The sequence below is a fragment of the Hevea brasiliensis genome, chromosome 4 (assembly GCF_030052815.1).
Source record: "Hevea brasiliensis isolate MT/VB/25A 57/8 chromosome 4, ASM3005281v1, whole genome shotgun sequence".
In the NCBI taxonomy this organism is placed as follows: domain Eukaryota; kingdom Viridiplantae; phylum Streptophyta; class Magnoliopsida; order Malpighiales; family Euphorbiaceae; genus Hevea; species Hevea brasiliensis.
The window spans coordinates 12,613,032-12,638,793 of record NC_079496.1 but is presented as its reverse complement, the minus strand read 5'-3'; the positions used below and the strand labels follow the sequence as shown (position 1 = coordinate 12,638,793).

At 30.9% G+C, this 25,762-nt stretch overlaps 2 protein-coding genes across 4 annotated transcripts; one reads left to right on the top strand and one right to left on the bottom strand.

The window, feature by feature from the left end:
• Positions 1–10,075: 10,075 nt before the first annotated feature.
• LOC110658838 (BURP domain protein RD22) lies at positions 10,076–11,667 on the top strand. Its single transcript, XM_021816594.2, has 3 exons — positions 10,076–10,319; positions 10,412–10,520; positions 10,766–11,667. Exons 1-3 carry the CDS (start codon positions 10,281–10,283, stop codon positions 11,539–11,541), a joined length of 924 nt encoding a protein of 307 aa, XP_021672286.2. The 5' UTR covers positions 10,076–10,280; the 3' UTR covers positions 11,542–11,667.
• Positions 11,668–23,972: 12,305 nt separating this feature from the next.
• On the bottom strand, positions 23,973–25,762 carry LOC110658556 (uncharacterized). 3 transcript variants are annotated; one of them, XM_058145369.1, is made up of 4 exons: positions 25,641–25,760; positions 25,397–25,551; positions 24,707–24,752; positions 23,973–24,177 (listed from the first exon to the last, which is right to left on the bottom strand). In XM_058145369.1, the coding sequence occupies exons 1-4, from the start codon at positions 25,729–25,731 to the stop codon at positions 24,173–24,175; spliced, it is 297 nt and encodes a 98-aa protein (XP_058001352.1). In that variant the 5' UTR covers positions 25,732–25,760; the 3' UTR covers positions 23,973–24,172. The 3 variants fall into 3 exon arrangements, with proteins under 3 accessions (XP_058001352.1, XP_058001351.1, XP_058001353.1); XM_058145368.1 differs by having other exon boundaries at positions 23,973–24,207; positions 25,641–25,759; XM_058145370.1 differs by lacking the exon at positions 24,707–24,752 and having other exon boundaries at positions 25,641–25,762.

Sequence of the window (25,762 nt, the reverse complement as noted above, 5' to 3'; positions counted from 1 at the left end):
ATATTAAAAAAAATTATTTTCTCAAATTGTACATATTTTTATATAGACTTAAATTCTTATGCTTTGTATAATAATCAATGATTTATTTTATATACTTAATTAAAATTTTTCTATTATTTAAATATATATTAACATATTTAATAAATATCATTTTAATTTTAATTAATTAACCATATATTATTTTTATAACCTATTTTATCTATATCAAAATTATATTGACTAAAAATAATATGTTCTAAATTTATAAATAAAAAAAAATGATATTAATATGATTATGTAAAATGTAAAAAGAGATAATAAACACTACAAGAAAATAGGTCTATCCCAATGTTTTTTTTTTTTCAATGTAAATTGAAAGTGTTGATAATATAACTTGAGATATAATTATTGACTACACAAATGCAGCGAATTAATTGTGATAAGAGAGTAAAGATGTGCGGGAGTTCAAATACTAAAAATCAAATAATTAAAAAAAAAATTAACGAAAATCAATTGAAAAATAAGTGCAAATGATCAAAAGAAAAAAGAAGTCTTAGAATAACAATGTGAATACAGATATCATAAAACCACCTTGAAGGGAGAAAAAAAAAATTGATTCCAAAAACTAAAAGAAGAATTTGCAGGTGTTTAAAGTGCCTTGACTAAAACCTTTGAAAAGCAAGGAATCAAATGACCAACTTACATGCTTCTTTGAGAATCAGAACAACGTCATGATAGGGGGACTGAATTGCAATTCGATAAAGAAAACGCAAGGACTAAGAAAACTGTTCCATGGAGCTTCTTTTGGGTTTAGTTAAAGAAAACTGTTTGGTTTCTGGGAATTGATTAAATTATGGCTAAGAGTAAAAACAAACGACTGAATTGATTAAAAAAAATTGGAGCCTAAGATACTTTTTTTTTTTATACAATTGAGAATTTTATTTGATATTATTAATATTTATATTAATTTTTATTTACAGAAATTATTTTCATTATTGTTAATAATAAAAAATTAAAACATATATAATAAATTTATAATTAAATGCTGAATTACATATATCCAGAATTTTTAAATTAAAAATATTTATAAATGTAAAAAATAAAAAGTTAATGATATTAATAATTTTTTTTAAAGATAATAACAAATAAATTAAAATATGGCAACTAAAAAAAGCGTTGATAAACACTTTTAACAAAGCGTCAGTAATATGTTGAAAAATGACAACGCAATAAAATGAGCATTACCAAATTAGTATGTATCACTTAAATGCTAAGGCATTTTGCTTAGCGTTAGATGAGTGTAAAATTTCCCAACGCTTTTGAATTGCGTTGTAATACTCAGCCCATTAACCCAAATTTGTGAGAGCCCATGACACAAAGTGATGAAGGCCATATCTTAGTATCTTTGAGAAATCTCTAGACTAATAATAATAATAATAACAACAATAATAATAATAATAATAATAATAGAAAAGAAGCTCAAACGAGCCAAAGTTTTCCCGTCCCTTTTGTGAGCAGGAAAAAAAAAAAAAAAAAAAAGAAGAGCACTCAACCATCTTCCTCCCTTCATTCACATTTTTTTTTACATAATTAATCATAAACCCACTCAAGCTTTAATTAAACACCCATTTTCAATAAAAAAAACCCTAACTTAAAAACCATCTTCCAGCCACAAGAGATAATAATTTCTTTTAAGTGAGTAAATTCTTCTTTTCTTCCTCTCAATTTCTCAAGTTTAATTTGATATTCTATTATTCTATGATAATTTTTATGGCATAAGACTAATAGGGAGATAAATTTTATTTTGAAATAATAGGTTTATGTGGGTTAATAGGGATAAATTTCAACAACTGTCTCTGAACTTATAAAGTTATAACAGTACAATCCTTTAACTTTAAAATGTAACATAAAACCCCCTAAACTTTCAAATTTTGCACAGTAAAATCCCTCTGACTTTCAATTATTGATTTTTCAATTAGAAACTAATGTGAACAGCTCTCACATGGGGCTTAGTCAACGTTTCTTTCTCCTATCTTCTGCAAAGTATAAAATTATTCTCTCTACACATGAAAAATTATTCTATGTACATAAAGAATAAGGATTCAATTTACACATGGCTTGAGAGAGAAGAGAGAAATAATGACTAAACTTTATGCTGAAACTGTCCAAATCAGCATCTAACTGAAAAACCGGTAATTTGATGTTAGAGGGATTTTATTGTGCAAAAATTAAAAATTGATGGAATTTTATGTTACATTTTTAAGTACAATGACTGTAATGTTACAACTAGATAAGTTCAGTGACAGTTATCAAAATTTATCTAGGTTAATAGAGATGTGAAATTTCTACCTATTAGGTGGGTGCTCTTTAATAGGTTGAATTGAAAGTTGGTGTTTCTATAGGGAAAGATGGATTTAAGTTGGTGTTTCTATATGGAGAAGTAGATTTAAGTTTTATATCTTAATTGCTAGGTAGAAAATGAAGTATTTAAAGTAAGATGTGATTATTTTAGAGCTATTAATGGCGATTAATTGTATTTAAACTAGCAAGAATTTTGATGTAATAAAGTGAAGGAATTTTAGCATGAAATGCTAAAGGAGAAGAAAAATATATTAAATGAAGAAGGAGAAATAAATGGGAAAAAAATATGGAATTTATTATATTATTTTGTGTAGGCCACATATGGACATTTTAAGTTTATTTGTGATGTATTGTAAATTGTGGAGAATTCGTTGAACTGTTGAAATTTTGGGGAATGTTCGATTTATGGCAGAGTACTGTCGATTTTTTTCTTCTAAAATTTTCGTACATAAATCATGTATTTTATAATTCACAACTCTCATTCTAGAATCTAAATTTCCTTACTTGATGCACTTTTATTTTCTTTAACTTTAGGAAATGATCCAGCTCTTATAGTAGATACTATGGGTGTTCCAGCAGTCTAGGCCTCAGTTTGTTTTTCAGTACAGGTGAGTGGATAAATACATAATACTGGTATTTTATTAAATGTAAATTATTTATATTATTATTTCTAAGTATAAAAATGAGAATAGAGAATGGTAATTTTATGTTTCATTATTAAATAAAATGAAATTTACAATTACAGCTGAATAAATGGCTGAGTACACTCAATATATGTGTCGAATAGATAACACCTTAATAATGGGTGATTTATTTTCAGATCAACTTATACTTATATTATCTTTGGCATAGCGCTCGATATACACAGCCTTTGGGGCGTATCCAGCTCCTATAGTAGATACTATGAGTGCTCCAGCGGTCTAGGCCTCAGTTTGTCTTCAGTATAGGTGAGTGGATAAATACATAACACTGGTATTTTATTAAATGTAAATTATTTATATTATTATTTCTAAGTATGAAAATGAGAATAGATAATGGTAATTTTATGTTTCATTATTAAATAAAATGAAATTTACAATTACAGCTGAATAAATGGCTGAATACACTCAATATATGTGCCGAATAGATAACACTTTAATGATGGGTGATTTATTTTCAGATCAACTTATACTTATATTATCTTTGGGATAGCACTCGATATACACATAGCCTTTTGAGCGTATATCAGGTGGTCGCCTTTTGAGGGTAGCTTTGCACATATGTATGACCAGTATTTTTATTGCTCTTAGGTTAGTTTTGTGTCATTATAGAGCCCAAGATACTAGCATTACTCTCAGGCTGCTTAAGTTTATTATTGCACCTGAGATGCCAGCAATATCTACAAGAAGCATATTACGAGTGTATGAGGATATTGCAGATTTTATGATTTTAATATATTTATTTCAGCAATATTATTATAGCATGAATTTTTATTTTAACTTAATTAAATGATTTAGATTAAATGATATCTATTCAGTTGACCTGTTCTAACATAGCAAAATTGGTATTATTAAGTATCAAAATCTTATCTGTTTTCCCTTTGTTATTTATTTATCCGCTTACTGAGTAGTTGTACTCACTCTCTTAATTTTTTTTAATATTTCAGATTCTTGTGCTGATTCCACTACTAGCAGCCTCTCTTTTAGTATTGTCCTTCCATCCACTTCACTAACCATAGAATTTAGTGGAGGTCGGGCCAATATGTTTCTTTTGGATATTTATTTTATTTTAGTTTATTTACATACGTAAAGACAGCTAGAAGTTCTGATCTGTAAATATCTTCTTTTGATCCCCACAAAAAGGATATATGAATATTTGTGTGTTTAAATATGTTTAATGGGCATAGAGCTATATTTTATATATCAGATGTATTTTAACAGGTTTCATGATTTCTTTTAGTTATAGATTTAGGAGAAACTCTATCAGTTTTTTAAGTTACATTAGTTTCTATAGATTAGGAACAGGTGTGACATGCGTAGTCAATAATTACATCTCAAGTTATGTTGTCAATGCTTTCAATTTGCATTGAAAAAAAGGGTTGAGATAGACTCATTTCCTTGTAGTATTTTAAAATAAAATAGTCAACATGCCACTTTAGCTGAAGTATATATATTTCTTCAAATTTATTTTAATGATTGTATAAAATTATAATTAATTTTTAAAATTAAGTTTAATTGTTAAAATTAAAAGTTTTGAAATAGATCATAAAATGCACAAAATATTGAGCTTTTGAAATTGTTAGGCATATAAAAAAAAGTCTAATAAATAATAATATGAAGGCTTTCTTTTGTTAAGGACTTTGACCAAAGAGTTCCGCGCCATATTATTTGTAATTCAAGTTAGTGCTAAATTATTATATTAATTGTTTGAGCTATTTTATATATATATATATATATAAGTGGAAAGGGAAACAATTGCATTGTTAAAAATACACATAATAATTAGTAATAGAAATTCTAATAGATTTTTTATACTCGACTAACTTGATAAGGTGGAACTAATCCTAAGTTTATACTCAACTAACTTGATAAGATGGAGCTAATCCCAAATTTTAGGTCATATAAATATCAATACATGAGATGGTTACCGTGGTTAAAGGATTCACTAAATTGGAGTCTTATGTGAACTTGATTTAATAAACTGAAGTTGAGATGGGATACTTGAGATTAAAAATAAAACAAATCATGCATATATTTTAATTAATTGAATATAAATGGAATATTTTTATATTAATTGGAAAATGTGTATGCACAAATTTTCCTTTGGTAGAATCTCATTAATATAGGATAGACTCTAAAAATATTTGTTAAATTAGGATTATAATTTATAGTGTTGTATATATGTATTATTATAAATAAAACTTAACTATAGAACAGCTGATGTTGTGCGGCAATTCATTTGAGTGTTTGAAGTGAGGGTTAAGAATTTTTGGCACTTAATTTTAACTTGGCTTTCCATCTATTTTGTCATTAATTTTAATGGATTTTGCAATCGAAAAATGTCTAAAAAACCCTAAATTTTGTCTTTTTTTTTTTTTCCTTATAATTGCACCCCAAACTATTATTTTTAATAAATATACTCTAAACTTTGAACTTTACTATAGTTAAACCCCACCTAATTACTCTGTTAAATATTATTATTTTTAACAAATATACCTTAAACTTTAAACTTTGGACATTTTCATTATTAGAATTAACAGTGAAATAGACGAAAGGGCATAAATATAAACAAGTTAAAAGTTTAAGATATTTTTGTTCAAAAAAAATGGGATACAATTGTAAAAACCCACAAAGTTTGGGATTTTTTTTCAAACATTTGCCCTTTTAGTATTTCTAGTATTAATTAAATTATAACTATTGTTATAAATTTTTATTATAAATAATTAAATACATAATTTTATAATTATAGTAAAAATAGTTATTTTGATTTATATAATTTATAACTATCACCTTTAATTTTCTTAATATTAATTAATTTATAATTATTGCCATAATATTTTTTATTAAATATTTTATAGATCTATTTATATTTACATGTCACAAATGTCATCAATTAATATTGTAAAATTTTTAGGAGATTAAAGATAAAATAGACAAATAAAAAAAATTAATAAAACATCACTTGTCACTTTTGGAAAAGATTATTTTGAGGCTAATTTTATAATTTTATATAGATTATTGTGATTAGGTAATATTATGGGTCAATCGTTATGTATTATACTAAGTCCACATACTTGCTCGACACATTAAAGGTCATCCAATTATAAAGTACTTTTTTTTTTATTAGAGATAAAATTTTATTACTGAAAGAGTGTGGGCCACTAAGCCCAATACAAGATCACACTTAGGCTAAGGCCCTAAATACATGAATCCCACACTAAGCAGCGAAACCCAGATCATCCATAAACTCAACCTATTTATATATATATTAATTAATTAAAAAAAAAAAAAAAAAAAAAAACTCTCCGCATGAAGTTTTGGCCCCATCGCACCCACATATATATTTAGTTGGATTCGACAACAACCAACACCCCCACCGCCCAACACACCAACCCCACCGCACTGGACCTATATAAAGAAAAAGGAAAATCCTAGTCTAAAATAGCATCCCTTTTTGTCAAGAAAAATCTTTTCAGTGGAGGACTTCATTCGCCTTTTGCTTTGGTAAAACACGTGTTTCTTCGTGGAAGACTGTGGCCGATCACTTCCTTAATATTGATTAATTGCCATTCTCTACTAATTATTATATTATATTAAAATAGAACCTATTTTCATTGTTCTCAGGGTCGGCTCTTATCTGCAAATTCCAACGCACTTGTAAATTTATGGGCCAATTCAAAGGGAGCATAATGCAGAGGGGTGCATCACTTGGAATTTAAGAGCATACCAAAGAATTGTTTAATTAGAGCATAATAAAAAAAATGTATAATTTATACTTCGTGTGTTTTATACGGACATTAAAAAAATAAATTAATACAAAATAATTTTTTATAAAAAATTAAATTACTTTTAATAAAAATAATTTTCTCTTAAAAAAAAATATTACTTTTCATTATTAAAATTTTAATGATTTTATTAAAATATAAAAACATACATAAATATATAATATTAGTTTAAAACACACTATACTAAAATTATTATAATAATTTGTAAAAGAAATTTTAAAGATTTGAAAAATGATGGTTTTTCTATAAAGGATAATTTTCCTCGCTTGACATTTCAAGCAAAAAGTGGAGTCTAAATACGACACTCTAATTACAGTTTATTTTTTAAATTATATTTACTTATTTTAAATAATATTTATATTATTATTTTTAGTATTTTAAATAAATTTTATTTAAATTATAGTAGTAAATAAATATTACGTTATTAAAGGTAAATTTATTTGATTCTAAAAGTAAATTTAGAAATTATTAATAAGACAATTAAAGTCAATTTAATTTATCTTTAAAAACAAATTTAGGAGTAAATAATAAAGTTTGTTAAAATAGAAGGGAAGATAATTTTTTTTGTCTTTATAAGTTATTAAAATAGACAAATATATTTATTTATGAATATTAAATCAATGTCAAATATATATTTGTCTTCATATTTATCTCTAATTATATTTAGGGACAGCATTAAATGAGACAAATGATTATAACTCTCTAAAAATATATAAAAACAAATAAATAACTTTTTGAGTTAAAATTTTTAGTCTCAATATAATAATCTTAGTGTAGTATTTTTTATTCTCATGATAATATTTCTCAATTATAATATAATAGATGAAAAATTTTAATTTTTCTGTTCACACTGTTCATAATTAAGCATGACTAATTAACTTTTTATTTTCCATGAAATAAATATTTTATTGTCAAATTTTCTATTAATTGTTTTATAAAATAAGATGCAAGTAAGTTGTAATGATTAAAAAAAATTAAAAGAAATTATTTATTAGCCTTATCTTATTTAACCCATTATGCTTTGTTTTCTTGATTTACATTTAACCTTCATGTAATTGCTATTAATTTTTGTTTATGGCTTTTCTAGATGACTTAACCCATTATGCCTTGTTTTCTTGATTTACATTTAACCTTCATGTAATTGCTATTAATTTTTGTTTATGACTTTTCTAGATGACTTAATTATGGTTCTAAGCCTCTTAACTGTCCAGACCGACACTAGTTACTGGAATAGTAAAATATACAGGATTATGCATGTAGGGGTGCTATAGGATCTCTTGTTAAAAAGGGGCTTTATTTCCACTGATCTAGCTAATTGCCCCTTCTGTAACACTTGCCTTGAATCAAATAATCACCTTTTTCTCCTTTGTCCCTTTTCCTGGTCCATCTGGTGCGCTATATTAAAATGGTGGAATCTAGATTGGTGTGTGCCAAAAACTTTAAAGGATTTGTTTGCACAATGGGAAGGTAGTGTTTATGGACAGCTACAGAAGAAAGAATAGATGTCCTTCTTTTTCTCTACCATATGGTCCATCTGGCTATGTAGGAATAAGCTTATTTTCGAGGGTATTAATGCAGATGCTGAGAACCTTCTGTTCTTTATTTTCCAAAGGACATCTCTTTGGTTAAAGGCTTCCATTCCCTGCTTCCCATTTGCTAGTCAGGACCTTTTCTTATCTATCGATGGCATTAAATCCTTCTCGTTGGTCAGACCTAGGCGCCCAAGGCTTCTTTGGCAACCTCCAACTAGCACTTGTTTAAAATGGAATGTAGATGCATCAGCGCTTGGTAAACCTAGTCCTGCGGCATTGGTGGGGTTCTAAGAAATTTAGATGGTTGCTTTCTCTATTTGTTCTATTGTCCTTGTGGTGTAAAAGACTCCAATGATATAGAAGTTGCAGCTATCCTTAAAGAACTATCTTTTGACCACCCTTGCATTGCAAGACTGGATTTGATCGTGGAATTTGATTCATCAAATGCCATCAATTGGATCTCCTCACCCTCTGATGAAAGGCCGTGGCATCTCTCAAATGAGTTCAATTCCATTGACAATTTAAGAGCTCATATCAACAATGTGTCTTTTTCTCACATTTTTCGTGAAAAGAATTCGATTGCAAATTTTTTAGCAAAAAAAAGGTGTGGAGAGGAATCAGGATTTCATTGCTTAGCTCTAATTTTGATCTAAACTGTGTTTTGGGTTTCAATCAATTGATTTTTACGTTTATCTCTAGCGAAACTCCTTGACGTCAGCTTCGAAAACACAGCGTATCGCGTTGCCAGCTTCTACTTCCTACTATTTCTCTCCCCACTTCTTTCTTCCTGCCGTTCTGGATGTTTCAAGTTTGCAGGATTCGATATTCTGGATGATTTTTTTTTTCCTTGGTCCTTCTAATTGTTTTACTAGTTTCTGTTTGTTTGTTTTTAGAACTTGATTCTTAGGTTGTTTTCCTCTCTGAGGGTTTTTTTCATCACCTCATCGTTATCTCCTTTTCTTGGAGATTTCTATTTGGTGGTTTTTCCCCTCTAATTTTATATAAAAAATTTCTTATCAAAAAAAAAAAAAAGACTTCATTGCTACGTTATTTGCAAATCAAGTCAATACACAAGAAGTATATAATAATAATAATAATAATAATAATAATAATAATAATAATGCATTTTCTTTGGGTAGGTTTCTTTCTCAACTAGGACACTTCATTTTCTTTAGCCATCAATTTCAGCGCACTTCATTTATTTAATGTATTTGCATATTAAGAAGTTGAAGGATCAAACTTTGGGCCATCAATCCAGCCAAAAATTATAGCAATAACCAAAAGAGCATTGGCAATAGATAAATTTTTTTACTAAATCAAATTGACTGAATTGATTGATAGGGTTGTTCTGATTTTATATACATTGGTCTTAAATTGAACAAGTTCACTAGTCAATCAAAGTAATTATATATGGGTCCAGGAACCGATAGTGACATATGGCCAGGTGGGGAGTTAAGGAGTTGTATTTTATGATGAGTAGAAAACTTTGATTTTTCTTGGTAGCCAACGAAAAGTTCCTTCATTATTATTATCTACAGCACTTTGAAAAAAATAAATTAAAATCAAATCAAACAGTAAATTTTCAAACTGAAGAGGAGATATTATTTACAATTTGATGTATTAATTTGATAATTTCTTTAACAAATGCTACTTACCTTTGTCAAGGGAAAATGTTAATTATAAACCAAGTCAATTCCAGGCCATCTCTGTCAAGGATTTGTCCATGAGAACACACAGCTCAACTTTCTTGACAATTCAAAGAAAGTAACATCAAATTTTCTTTAATCTTGTCCATTTCAATCTTATCCCATTTATAATTTCCAGTTTGTATGCCTGCATATTCATATTCTTACTCTTACTGCATCCCATCCCCATAGAAACTTAATAAATATTCCAACTTTCAATAGATTTCTACTAGAATTTCTATGGATTTTCATCTCCTTCTCATCTTTGCTTTATTTATTGTGAGTATTAAATTCTATGGTTATTTCTTTGCATCAATTTTTTCATATTAGAAATAATATTGATATTACTTTCATAATCAACTTTATGGCAGATTGTTCTAAAAGGAAATGATGCTTCTCTACCTGCAGAGGTGTATTGGCAATCCATGTTACCAAACACTCCATTTCCAAAAGCTTTACAGGATTTTTTGCATCCTGCTGGTTAGTTAGCTTTCTTCAATTTTCTTTCTTTCTTTTAATTTAAATAGTTTTAGCAAATTTACCATGACCCATTAGAGAGAAGATCAATTTAATTTCTTTGTTTTAATAGGATATTAAATAGTCACTTAATTCCATATGATATTCTTTGTGGATAACAATTTCAGAAAATCTTACTATTTATTTGTAAGTGATTTTAGTCTAAAGCATTCTCTTTTTGTTGACTTCCAATTATATATTATAAGCAGATATAGGAAAGGAAATCACATTTTCATTATCAGAAGATTACATGCCACAAAATTGTGCAAGGGCGACCTATGGAGTTGGATATTGGCCTGACAACAGAAAATTTGTCAAAAATTCCATATCCAATGCAACTACTACTGTATACTTCTTGTATGATGATCTCCTTCCAGACAAAAAGATGAGGATTATTTTCACTAAATCTACAAATGGGTCAAATTTCTTGCCACGTAAAATAGCAGAATCCATTCCCTTTTCGAGCAATAAGTTCCCAGAAATTCTGAACTATTTTTCAATAAATTCCACATCAAAGGAAGCTGAAATCATGAAACAGACAATTGAAGAATGTGAGGCTCCTGGCATTAGAGGAGAAGACAAGCATTGTGCTACATCTTTAGAATCTTTAGTTGATATTGTGGTTGCCAAGTTTGGAAAAAATGTTCAAGCTTTTTCTAATGAGGCAGAAAAAGAGAACAAGAAACAAGAGTATACAATTTTGAAGGGAATCAAAATGATGGGAGAAAATCACATGGTGTGCCATAAGGAGAGATATGCATATGCTGTGTTTTATTGCCATAGAATCAAAACCACGAAGGTTTATAAGGTTCCACTAATGGGTTTTGATGGCTCTAAAGCTGAAGCAGCTGTTGTTTGCCACATGGATACATCAGCTTGGAACCCATATCACTATGCCTTTCAGATCCTTAATGTGAAGCCAGGAGGACCATCGATTTGTCACTTCCTTAATAGTGATGCCGTTGTCTGGATTTCCACTAATTAGATTCTGTAGGCATGAGTATGTATTTAATTAGAGAAATTTTGTATAATAATGTAACATTCCCACATCGATGGGAAAAATCATAGTAAAGGATTTATATAGTCCAAAAATTAGAATGGTTTGAATTAATTATTTTGAGCTAAGTTTTTTAAGGACCGAAAGTTATTCCATATGAAATCAGATAATTTAGGTAAATTATTTTGAGCTAAATGAGTAAAGGCTTGAAAAGAAGTAAAAATTCCAGACAAATTGTCGGTGCAAATTAATTTACATGTTACATTAACAGGCAGCTCCATCCCATTAAACTCTTTGCAAATTTTCTTTGTTATCCAAAGACAAGCTCATTAATTCTTGAAAGATTTATATAAAATAGAGATTGATGGGTTATTTTACACTCTCCACATGAAATATTGACTCAATCGCACCCACATAAATTTAGTTGGACTCCCACCACTCCATCTACATAAGGAAAAAAAAAAAATTCTTAATCTAAAATAGCATCCTTCGGTGAAGAAAAATCTTTAAAGAAGTCCAAGATAGATAGCTAGAGTCTTTTTCAGTGGAGGACTTCATTCACCTTTTGTTTTGCTCTTTTTTATCATAGTTAACTTTTTTCTCTTATTTTACCTGTGGACGTAGACATTATGGTCGAACCATGTAAATCCTATTTTTCTTCTCTTTTCTTATACTGTGCGATTATATGTGTACCTTAAATTCAATAACAAAGTTTCTGTATATGCTTAATTGTCTTTAAAAAGAGAACAATTGTGATATATATATATATATATATATATATATATTGTTATTTATATGTGGCTTGAATATTGGATATATCTTTATGGACCCGAATTGTGACCTGACCTGAAAGTTTCACACTGCAACCCGATTGGGAATAAAAAGTGAGATTTGTGGTGGTAGCAGAGGGCATGGGCTGATAAGCTCGGGCTTGAAGCCCACCATTGCTCTCTTTTAGGGTGCGGGGGCAATGCCCTCATGGTATAGACCAGTATAAATATTGTAATATTCTGCCATTTATAGTAGAATTGTGAGATATTAAGGAAACACACTGGGCTTAGGGTTTGAGAGTTCTAAATGATTGTATCTTGCCCTTTTCATCATAATGAAACTTTTTTTCTTGTCTTACCCGAAGATGTAGACCTTACGGTCAAACTACATTAAATCATGTATTATTCTTCTTCTCTTTTCTATACTGTATGATTATGCGATTTATGTGTGTGTCTTACATTTGCGTGCCTATTATAACAAATTGGTATTGGAGCTTTGTGTGCAAAATCTAGGGTTTACAAATGGTGTTGTCTTCAACAAAGTATGAGATAGAGAAGTTTAATAGTGAATCGAGTTTCAGTCTGTGAAAGATTAAAATCAAATCTTCCTTAATCCTACAAGGTCTATAGAAGGCAATTGAGGATAACTTTCCAGAAGATATAAAAAAGGCAGAGAAGACTGATCTGAATGAGAGAGCCTTGAGTGCAATTTTCATGAGCATAACTGGTAATGTCCTATGAGATATTGCTGGTGAAAGCTCAGTGTTTGTGGCATAAAAGAAATTGGAGAAGTTGTACTCTGCCAAATCGCTAACCAATCGCCTATATTTGAAAAAAAAAAAAGGCTTTACAATCTAAGAATGAGCAAAGGTATGCCCATTAAAGAACATTTGGATGAATTTAATTCAATCATTATGGACCTAAAGAATATTAATATTGATATTAATAATGAGAATTAGACCCTTATTGTGTTATGTTCTTTGCCACCCTCTTATGAGACTTTTATTGATACTTTGTCGTACGGAAAAAACAGTATTTCACTAGACGATGTTGGTAATTCTCTAAAATCGAAGGAGTTGAAAAAGAATTTTATAAATAATAGAGGAAAATTTGAGGGGGAAGGTTTGGTGAGTAGGGGACAAACACATTCAAGGGATGGTTCTTTTAGCAGGAAGAAATCTAAAGCCAGATCTAAGTCAAGAATGAAAAAAGCTAACTATTTTGAGTGCGGGGAGCAAGGTCACTATAGAAGAGACTATTCCAAGTTGAAAAATAAAAAGGGAAAGCAACCAGAAAGTTTTACAAATGTGGTTGACAGGTTTATCGATTCTGATGGTGATGACAGTGTTGTGGAAATTTTATCTGTGAGTTTAGATCATGGATAGAATTCCTAGATTCTTGATACTAGAGCTACTTATAACATGTGTTCACACAAAAATTGGTTTGTCACTTACAAACAGATGAGTGGCAAGGTGTTTCTAAGCAATGATTGTGCATTACCTGTGGAAAGAATTGGTAACATCAGATTGAGAATGTTTGATAGCGTGGTTAGAACTATAGAGTGTTGGCATGTTCCGGGACTAAAGAGGAACCTAATTTCTCTTGGGATTTAAGGATTCAAATACTATGCAGAGAATGGAGTTTTCAAAGTGTACAAGGGCTCTATAGTACTCATGAAGAGCAGTTTAGTTTCAGGATTATATTTTCTTTGGGGCAATATAGTTTTAGGAGAAGCTATAGTAGCATCCGAAAGCAATAATCAAAATCAGACTCAATTGTGGCATCTATGTCTTTGTCATATGAGTGAAAGAGGGTTATCTGTGTTGAGCAAGAGGGATTTATTGGACAGGCGAAAAATAAAATTTGTGGACTTTTGTGAACACTGTGTGTTTGGCAAATAAACCAAGGTAAAGTTTGATAAAAACGTAATCGCAAGACTAGAGGTGTCACGACCCAACCTATGGGCTGGACCGGCACTAGGACCTGGGCCAGCCTAAAGCCCCCGAGGCCCGTAGTAAGCCTAACTGTTCCTTTACCCAACTCTAAGGCCCATTTGGGCCCAATTTCAAGAAAACAAACGGACAGAGTCCGGCCATAAAATGGACTTTCCAACGGGGAGTTTTTGACTCACCCGACCTGTAAACACAATAATACTCAACTGGGGAGCTCAGCTCACCCTCCACATACTCATAATATCATAAAAGAAATGGGAGCTCAGCTCCCTCATCCAATCCATCAAACAGACATAGAATATTAAGTTTACAGGTCCAACATGATAATAATATTACAGACCAAATTCAAATAAATACTGCTAACACATGCGGAAATTCTAGGAGTAAATAAAATTACACAAATATTGATAAACAACCTGCGAAGTATAAAAGCAGGTTAACCCAGAATAAAATATCCTCCTGTGGCCTGTAAAAATTTTTGAACAGGAGTGAGCGTTCGACTCAGAGAGTAAAATATCAATTTTAACCATAATCCCTATAACTATCTAAAACTAATGCACCCTGTAGAGTGAAATGCAACATCAACAACATTTTCACATCATAACATCAAAAAGGTAATTTGGAGCACTCACACACCCTGTAGTATCAATCATAACATATGTGAGCTGATCCCTATACGACTCTCTTAAATCCAACTGGTGCCGGTAATTACTCATTTCGGACTTCCACTTAATAACCAAATCGAGGGTCCCAGCGAATTACTCAAGCCGTGACTACCCCTCGAAGGATCGGGTCCCAGCGAATTACTCAAGCCGTGACTACCCCATCCTATCCATAGTCCACACCACATCACACGCACGCCAACGCACGCACACTGCTCCAAATTACCACAACAACATCCATGGCACGCTAACAGTTATGAATGCAACATAAATCGTGTCTAGAGTTTAACTACATAAATATATGCATATAAGTGATGCATGGGCATGCTGAACATATAATAATATCGAAATTACAATTAAAATTAATATTTTACTCACAGACTTGACGGTGGTCACTGAGGCGGCTGGGCGGAGGAAGAAGGCTGTCCCGGCTCACCTGATAATTTTATTACAATCATTTAATAAATTTGACTCAATACAAACAAAGAAAAAGACCAATACGTCCTAAGTCGTGTCGAAAATCCGGCAGAGTCTCCCCTATACCTAGGACCTACCCAACCTGCAAAAGGGCTCAAAACACACTTCTATATTCACAATCCATATGTCCACAACTCAATCACATCACACAGCCCCTCCTGGGCCCACCAAATCAATCATCCATCACAACATGTAAAATTTCAATTTAGTCCCTATAATTGACCATTTTTGCAAAAACTGCCCAAATAAGCTCTAAAAATTCTAAAACTTTGCCTCGCGGTCCTTAGCAATATTACTAAGCTATTGCAAAAAGAATCATAATTTTCTAAGCTACCACGAATATTTTATGGATTTTTAATCCTATTTAAGCACTAGAAAATTATGAAAAAGCAAGGTTCGGGTTTACCTTTGCCGATTCCGACTTCGGGGACGCACTCGGGACGTCTGACAATGGGGGGCTAGCCAAAACCTCGGTCCAATTCGGAGACTTTTCCAGAACGTATGTCCGCCGAATTTCACAGGCCAATCGCCGAATTTCCGCGAATCGAGGATACCTACACGAAGCCCATAACACGGGGGTTAGTACATAAATTTTTCAGAATTTTCTAAGCTCATTTAATACTCGGAAAAACACTGCGAAGTTCCGTGGGACCCACCGAAAAACGGTGTCGGAAAACTTTGAAATTTATGTCGCCGCGAAGCTCTCGACGAATGGAGCGTGCTGGTACCCTCGGTTTTCTCGTGGGATTAACGGTTTTCGAGAAATCTAGCCCAAAAGTCGAAATGGGCTAAAATCTTCCCGAGCAAAAATCGGACAAACCGCTCAATAGATTTCGGCGTTCTTGGTGTCTATGGAAAGCTCTCGTGGAGTAGATGATTTTAGACACAAGACCCGGTCCAATTGGTGGCCGGATCGGCTGAATTTTGGCCGGAGAAGCCGAAACGCCGCGCGCGCAGGAGAGGGGCGTTCGCGCGCGTTTCCGGCCGTTTGGGGCGGCGGCCGGTCGGCTGGGAAAGCTGGGAGGCGGCGCCGGTGAGGTGGGGACGCAGGGGAGGCGGCTGGCCAGCGGCAGGGGAGGGGAGGAGAGAGAAAAGAGAAAGAAAAGGGAGAGGGAACGTCGCGCGCGGGAGGAAGAAAAAGGGAAGAAGACCAGTCCGATTCGACCGGTCCGATCCGGTCCGGTTCGATTCGACCGGTTCGATTCGAAATACAAAATTTTGAATTTTTACTCTGCCTCGGGACCGAAAACGAGGTTCAAAAATTCCGAAAAAATTCCAGAAAACTCGGAAAAATACGTAGACTCCAAATATATTTTTAGTTTTGCCACGTGGTCTTTAAATAAATTTTTAAAATTCATCAAAGTTTATATTTTCGAAAAATCGAACCCGATTTTTAAAATCCAAAAAATCTCAAAAAAATTCCTAAAATTTAAATAAAATTAAAATACCAAAATGCTCATAAAAATTAAAATTTTGGGGTGTTACAAGAGGAATGATGGATTATATCCACTCAGATCTATAGGGTCCAAATAAAATCCCTTCCAAGAGCAGTGCCAGGTACTTCATGACTTTGATTGATGATTACTCTCGGATGATATGGGTGTATTTTCTGAAAATAAAAGATGAAGCATTTTCAACCTTTATAAAGTGGAAGATAATGATTGAGAAGCAGACAGAAAAAAAAAAAAAAAAAAAAGGTCAAGCGTCTTAGAACTGATAACGGGTTAGAATTTTGCAATTGTGAGTTCAATACATTCTGCAACAATGAAGGCATAGTGAGACACCGCATTTGTGTAAGGACACCACAATAAAATGGTATTGCAGAACACATGAATAGAATGCTTTGTGACAAAGCACAAAGCATTCTCTCACATTTAGGAGTGGGAAAGGATTTCTAAGCTGAACCAATTAGTACAGCCTGTTTCTTAGTTAACAAACCCTCATCTACAGCTATTGAGTACAAAACTCCTTTTGAGATTTGATCCAGTTCACTTGCTGATTATTCTCAACTGAGAGTGTTTGGTTGCCCTACTTATGCTCATGTGAGGGAGGGTAAGCTTGAGCCTAGGGTAAGAAAATGCATATTTCTAGGGTATGCATCTGGAATGAAAGGCTACAGGTTGTGGAGCAATGATCCAAAGTCTCTAAGATTAATTATCAGTAGGGATGTGGCATTTAATGAGTCTGTTTCATTAGATAGTCAAAGGGAGAAGTCCATAATAGAATCAGATCACAGTGTCAGAGAACAGATGGAGCTTGAGATTAATATTTTAGCAGTTCAGTCCAGTGATTCAGAGGACGAGGTGCAAGATCCTGATCAACAAGAGGATGCACCTGAGCAAGAGCAATAGGAACCATATAGCATTGCAAATTTTAGAGAGAGAAGACATATTAGACCCCCGCAGAGATATACATTTGCAAATCTAGTTGCATTTGCCTTGTCAATTGCTGAGACAGTTGATGTGCATCAACCCAGTAATTATAGAGAAGTTATTTCTTGTTCAAATGCAGGTCAGTAGGTCGGTGCTATGGGTAAAGAAATTGAATCTCTTCACAAGAATCAGACTTGGATGCTTGTAATATTGCGTAAGGGACAGAAAGTAGTAGGTTATAAATGGGTGTTCAAGAAAAAGGAAGACACTCCAGGAGTCAAGCACCCCGATATAAAGCATGGTTGGTAGCAAAATGCTTTACTCAAAGGGAGGGAATTGACTTGAATGAAGTTTTTTCTCCAGTTGTGAAGCACAGTTCTATTAGGGTCTTACTTGCTATGGTTGCTCTTCATGATCTAGAGCTTGAGCAATTAGATGTAAAGATAGCATTTTTGCATGGTGAGCTAAAGGAGAAAATTTATATGAGTTAGCCTAAGGGATTTGTCATTCCAGGTATAGAAAACCATATTTGCTTGTTAAAAAAGTCTTTGATACATTCATGATTTGTAATGGTTTTATTCATAGTTCATATGATAGTTGTGCGTATCATAGGAAGCTTTTAAATGATTCCTTTGTCTATTTGCTATTGTATGTGGATAACATACTTATTGCTACTAAAAGCATGTTACAAATTAATATTGTAAAAAAACAGTTGAGTGATAAGTTTGAGATAAAGGATTTGAGTGCTGCAAAGAAGGTTTTTGGAATGAACATTACTAGGGATAGAAGTGTTGAGAAGCTTTTTGTTATAATAGGCATGCAAATCTAAGGCAAACATACAAATCGCACAATTACACAATATGGAAAAAGAGAAAAAGAATAATATAGAATTTTACGTAATTCAACCGTAAAGTCTACATCCATGAGCGAGACAAGAGAAAAAATTTCACAATGATAAAAAGAGCAAGATACAATCACTCAGAACTCTCAAACCTTTACCCCATCATCCGAGAGAATGTGTTCTTCCACCTGTCCTGCCACCGAACGGCAATGCCACCTGTATGTGTGGACCTCCACCATCTCATATATTCAAGAACAACAATTTGAGTTTTCTCAGAGTGCCTCAACCAATATCATCGAAACATATCCAGCAGCGTCTTATTCTTCATCGTCCTTCTCAATCAATAGCAGCATCACCACCTCAAGTCCCACTAATAGCAAGTGCTTTCGCAGCTTTGCATAAGCAGCAGCAAATTCAGGCTCCTCCTATAGTGCATGTGGAGCGTCATCAGCTTAGGATTGCTTCTGCAAACTCATTGCCAGCAAGTGTTCCAGAAGCAATTGGTTTAGCGCAAAGTGATAGAGAAGAAGAGGACAATGTGTGTGTGAGGACTCTTTTGCAGGTGATGTTTATTATACTTGCAGCAGTAGCAACACCCGTTGAAGTAAAATCGAGCTTATTAGCTTAATTAACCATGCATGCATGCATTCATGCATATCACAAACCAATTAGTTGGTGTTGTCGTTAAGTAAAATAATATATGTTTATCTTTTTAGTTTAAATAATTATAAGTAATTATATTCATAATTTTTTTAATTTTAATTTATCATATGAAGATATAAAAATTATATTTTTACTTTTTTTAATTTTAAATATAATTAATTATAATTATAATTATAATTTTTAATTTTAATTATTTATATGAAAAAATAAAAGTATTATTTTTTATATTTTTTATTATTATAATTATTTTAATTTTAGAATTTTAAATTAATTATATAAAAATAATATTTTTAATTATTATGGTAATTATAATTTCAATTTTTAGCATTAATATGAATTAGGAGAGGATAGCATTAATTATATGTTCTCTTTTCTACAATTTCTTATACGCAGACTAAATCAATAGCCTTACAATATAAAAAGTTGCAAGACAATTGATTCAATCCATTAAATCTGATTTAAGAAAGAAAATTTCAATTTATTATGATTTTTTTTTTCTCCCTTTCTCTATCCAAAGCAGCGTAAGTCATCTTTAGGCATCGTTAATGATAGGTAATTAACAAATTGTTTTGACAATTTGCTGTTACCAACCACCCATTGCTGATAATTCCTTTTACAAAATCCAAATATTGCTCCCTTAGTCAACAGAGGAAAATCTTAATTATTGCTAGTCAAGTCTAATTAAGAATTAATCAAGCCTTTTCTTTTATCAAGCATTTAGGCTTCATTTGGAACAAATCATTTGTAAATAATAATAATAATAATAATAATAATAATTAAATTTTCATACAATCATACTTAATTTCTATTTCTTTTAAAATAAAATTTTGTTAAGTTAAAAAAAATTATTCTAAACATAAAAATTAACTATAAAAAAATCTATTAAATTGAATTTTTAAAAAATTTTAGTTTTCAAACAGAGAGAGTTAGAGGCGGCTGAATTCAATTCCACACATCACAATCCAAATCAATTACAACAAAATAATATTATTTAAACATTGATAGGTTGGGTTAGCTGGGGTTTGGTCTATTGATAAGGTTTAGTAAATAATAATAATAATAATAATAATAATAATTAAATTTTCATACAATCATACTTAATTTCTATTTCTTTTAAAATAAAATTTTGTTAAGTTAAAAAAAATTATTCTAAACATAAAAATTAACTATAAAAAAATCTATTAAATTGAATTTTTAAAAAATTTTAGTTTTCAAACAGAGAGAGTTAGAGGCGGCTGAATTCAATTCCACACATCACAATCCAAATCAATTACAACAAAATAATATTATTTAAACATTGATAGGTTGGGTTAGCTGGGGTTTGGTCTATTGATAAGGTTTAGTAAATAATAATAATAATAATAATAATAATAATAATTAAATTTTCATACAATCATACTTAATTTCTATTTCTTTTAAAATAAAATTTTGTTAAGTTAAAAAAAATTATTCTAAACATAAAAATTAACTATAAAAAAATCTATTAAATTGAATTTTTAAAAAATTTTAGTTTTCAAACAGAGAGAGTTAGAGGCGGCTGAATTCAATTCCACACATCACAATCCAAATCAATTACAACAAAATAATATTATTTAAACATTGATAGGTTGGGTTAGCTGGGGTTTGGTCTATTGATAAGGTTTAGTTTGGATTTGTTTTCTTAAGTTTTTCCACGTTTTGATATTTAATAAAGTTTGGCGTATTAAAAAAAATCAAAAATTGAGATATATATATATATATATATATATATATATATATATATATATTAAAAAAAAGAAAATTGAAAATTAAAAGAAAAATGCTAGTATATTTGTGCATATATGTTTCTCATTTTTCATAGCATCCCATTTCCATGGACTTTTCCACTATACCAAAATTTACATGGAGTTTCATCTCTTCCTCTTTGCTGTATTCTTTGTGAGCATTAAATTCCTTGGTTAACTTTTTGCTTTAATTTTTTGTATTTATATTGATGAGAAGCTACAAAAAAAAAAAAAAGGAAATTAATTGTATTGCTTTCATCAGCTGCAAGTTTTAGAAGGAATTCATTCTTCCCTCCTACCAGCAGAGGTGTATTGGAAATCCAAGTTACCAAACGCTCCCTTACCAAAAGCTTTACAAGATCTTTTACGGCCTGCAGTTTAGTTTATCTTTTCCTTTTTCGACCTATGCAAAGAAGCTTGATTGATTACCCTTTCTTTGGATCTTAACTATGTAGGGGAAATGAAGAGAAATTGAAAAGAAAAAATGAAGGGAAAAAAAAAATTTATTAATGTTTTTGAATAGAATATTAGAATAGGAAAGAAAAATAATTTCTCTTTGAAATAAAACAGGGTAAATGTCCTTATTTTCCTAGTATAGAAGAGCATGTAAGTAATTTTAATATAAATGACACTTTTGATATTGTTCTCCTCTTATTTGGGTTTGGACGTTGGATATGGAATCTACAATGTAGCACAAAAGAGTACCGGGTGGGTTAATTAATCACTATTCTAATGCTTAAGTCAATATTGAGAACTTGACTATAAATGAATAGGAATGATTAAGAGATTGACGTGCATACTTGATGATCTTTATAGAAGCAACAGTGTAGATTTCAATTAGGATTAGGAGATAGTATCAGATTGGCCCCCCAAGTTCTATCGTTAATAGTATTGGCCTTGTTCCCACATTTCCTTTTCACTCTAATTTGGATGTAAATATATTGCGTCCATTATTAAGAGGATTTGGGAAATTAAATTTCTCTTTTATTTTCTCTTGTCTCTTTTCTATTTAATATCCAAACAATAGAAATTGGAGAAATCAGATTTCTTTTCTTTGCTTTCACTTCATTTCCCTCAATCCAAACAAAGATTTATTGTTAGGGGCATATAATTTCCTAGAAGGATTTGTACTTTGTAAATTATAGTATTTTCTTGTTGATTTGCAATTGTATTGTAAGCAGATGAAGAAAACAAAATCACTTATTCATTCTCAGAGGATGTTGTTGGAGCAAGGATATGTTATGAAGTTAGTTATGGGAAAAAATGACAAAAATATCAAAGCAAAATGCCATACCCAAAAATGCAACTACCATATTCTTCTTATAATCAGATCTCCTCCCAGGCAACAAGATGAAACTTATCTTCACTAAATCTACAAATGGGTCATATTTCTTGCCACATAAAATTACGGAATCCATAACCTTTTCAAGCAACAAACTGCCAGAAAATTTAAACCATCTCTCAATAAAACCCAGTTCAAAAGAAGCTCAAATCATGAAAACCACAAATTGATGTGAAGCACCAAACATTAGAGGACAAGACAAATATTATGCTACATCTTTGGAATCATTAGTTGATTTTGCCATTGGAAAGTTTGGAAAAAATGTTAAAGCTCTTTTGAATGAGGGAGAAGAAGAGAATAAGATACAAGAGTATACGATTCTCAAGGGAATCAAAATGATTGGAGATGATCAGATAGTGTGCCATAAGGAGATATGTGTATATGCTGTATTTTATTATCATACCATCAAATTAACAAAGGTTTATAGGGTTCCAATGGTGGGTGATGATGGTTCCAAGGCTAAAGCAATTGTTGTTTGCCACACAGATACATCAGCTTGGAGCCCAAAGCATTATGCCTTCCAAGTCCTTAAGGTTAAGCCAGGAGGACCTCCAATTTGTCACTTCCTTAATAGTGTTCCCAGCTAAATTATGTATGTATATTTGAATAGTTGAATAGAGTATATTATTGAAATTGTTGGTTGTAAAACAGTGATCGTTGTGAAAAACACTCACATAAAATAAAAAAAGTAAAATTTAACATGATTTGGCATAAACCTATTTTATCAAACAAATTCACTATCAAGCAAAAATAATTACAACTACTAATTATTTTTCTCACTTTTACAAGCCACTAAAATAAAACTCATAGAATTTGATATACTTCTCAACTTTGTGAGCTCTACAATACAATATAATGGCCAACCAACTATTCATATATATAAGTCACTAAAATCTAATTCTTTTAAGACTTTAATTATTAAAATTCATAATTTAAATTTTATTAAACTTTCTATTTTATCCAATTTCCTAATTCCAATTTAACTTGGATTCTAATAATGATCAATTTCATAAATACATGCTAGAAAAAAGTATTTTTATATAGATGTGAAATATTGTGCTCACCTCACTACAAGAAAAAATCAGATTTGTGATGGAAAAATTTGTCACAAATCCAATTTTGTGACGAATTTGTGATGAAAAAAATTAACATCACAATTTTACTTGTCACAAATTTTTAGAATAGATAAGAAAAATCCGTCACAAATTTACAACAGAATTGTGACAAAACATCTGCTAAAATTTGTAACAGAATTCATTCATCCATCATAAAATGTTGGCCAGTCAAAACACGAATCCGTCACAAATTTGAGACGGATTAGTTATGACAAATCAGTCACAAAATATTGTTCGTCACAAATTGTAACTAATTTTTTTCGTGACGGAAAGCTATTATCAGGGATTAATCTGTTACAAATTTGTGATGGATTATAATTAGTCACAAAATTAATTTTTTTAATTTTTTTTATATTTTAATTTTTTAATAATAAACAAATAATAATGAATTAAGAATTAATATATTTATATAATTAGTAATAAGCATAAATAAATATAATAATAAAATTTACAATAATTGGTAAATAAAAATACCATATATTATATAAAAATATAAAATTAACCATACAAATAACAAGTTTAGCAATATTTGATAGTGTAATCTCAACATTTACACCATAACAAAACTTTGCAACTAATTCAAACGCTTCTGCTCCACCCGGACTATCAAGTATATTGATGCGTGAAACTTTCGAATCTTTTGATGCGTGAAACGTCAAAGATCAACCTATAAGATGGTAGAATGATTAAAGTGGAACTACAAAGAGACAAGAAAATTCCAAAATAAAAACAAAATAAAATATGCATACATGTTTTTTAGTGAATTAGTACCAATAATTTATAAACCCACATAGGAGGTGCTATGTAGGTGCTTCTACCATAAACTGTAAATTAGAAAACCTTATCCTTCTTGATTCTCTGAACCAAACATAGGTGGCTCATATGGGAAAAATTACAAACTCAATTATTTAACAATGAGTGGCCAATCAGTACAGGAGGCAATAACGTTATAATTCCTAACCATAAAAAACTTGGACTGCATATAAAAGACCAAGTTGTTCTTTTATAGTAAACAGTAAGACTTTTTTCTTGTGCGAAAAAAAAAAATCTCAAAGCTTGATTAATGCACTAAACCAAAACTAAAGGAAAAATGTTATTTAAGTAAGTTAATGGGCATTACAGAAAGCATACTAAGTGAAGCAAATATATCAAAAATGGAGCTAAATAAGTAAATATCAATATAATAATAAACTTACATGGACAGGGGCATGATTCTTCCAGAAATGAAGTGGCTGACATGACCTGAAAGTTAAACAATTAAAAAAAAAAAAACTAGGTATCTGTTTTGCATTGCTAGGATGCTCCTTTGAGCATCACACATACTCATCCTTCCCCACGCTACCAATTGCCAAATTCGGGAACTATCACATTAGGAAATCAACGCACAAAAGCACTTTACAGCTGCAAAGTCTCAAAGAACAAACTGTTCTTTACCCATTTTTTTTTGCTGTATTCTGAAAGCTATTCACCATTAATTTTTAACACATAGCCAGCAAGCATATACATAACGCATTACCCTAAATTAATGCACTTCTATTTATACTACTTCTACATAATGATTAATAGCATATTCAATCTAAGATGACTTTGTACTCATTTGTACACACTATCACTGCACTAAATTACCGACTGCTTCACACAGTATATTTCTCAAACACATGGTGTACACTATCACTGCCCAAGTCAATGACTAAACAAAACCAAAAGAACACAAAAATTCTTTTACCATAAATAACACATGTACATATTGTGCTGTAGAAAATATACCAAAAGAACGGAATCATAGAAACCCTTAAGTAGATAAATAATCAAATCAAAAGGCACAAAAAAACATGCATACATCATCACTATTTGTGAAGAAAATTGCGGAGAAATTAACTAATTACCTTGTGTTTGGAGTTGGGCAGAAGGTGATGAAATGAGACAGCTGGGAGAAGGCAGAAAAATGAACTGAGAAAACGAGAATTTTCTTCAAGAACCGAAGTTGGAGAATCAGTAGAAGCATCTTTCTTCATCTCACTCTCGGCCACCATTTGAGGCACTAAAAAAATTAAAATACAAAACTAAAATCACGTCTAAGCAGATTTCCTTATTGATAAAATGAATTGGTTAAATTTTAATTCTAAATACATCGTATGGAGGAAAATTTGTCCAACTCAGAGATAATTTGCCCCACATACTCAATCATTTGAGATTTTAATAGGTATTGAAAGAAACACATATATTGCAAATGTTTGGTAAATTATATTAAT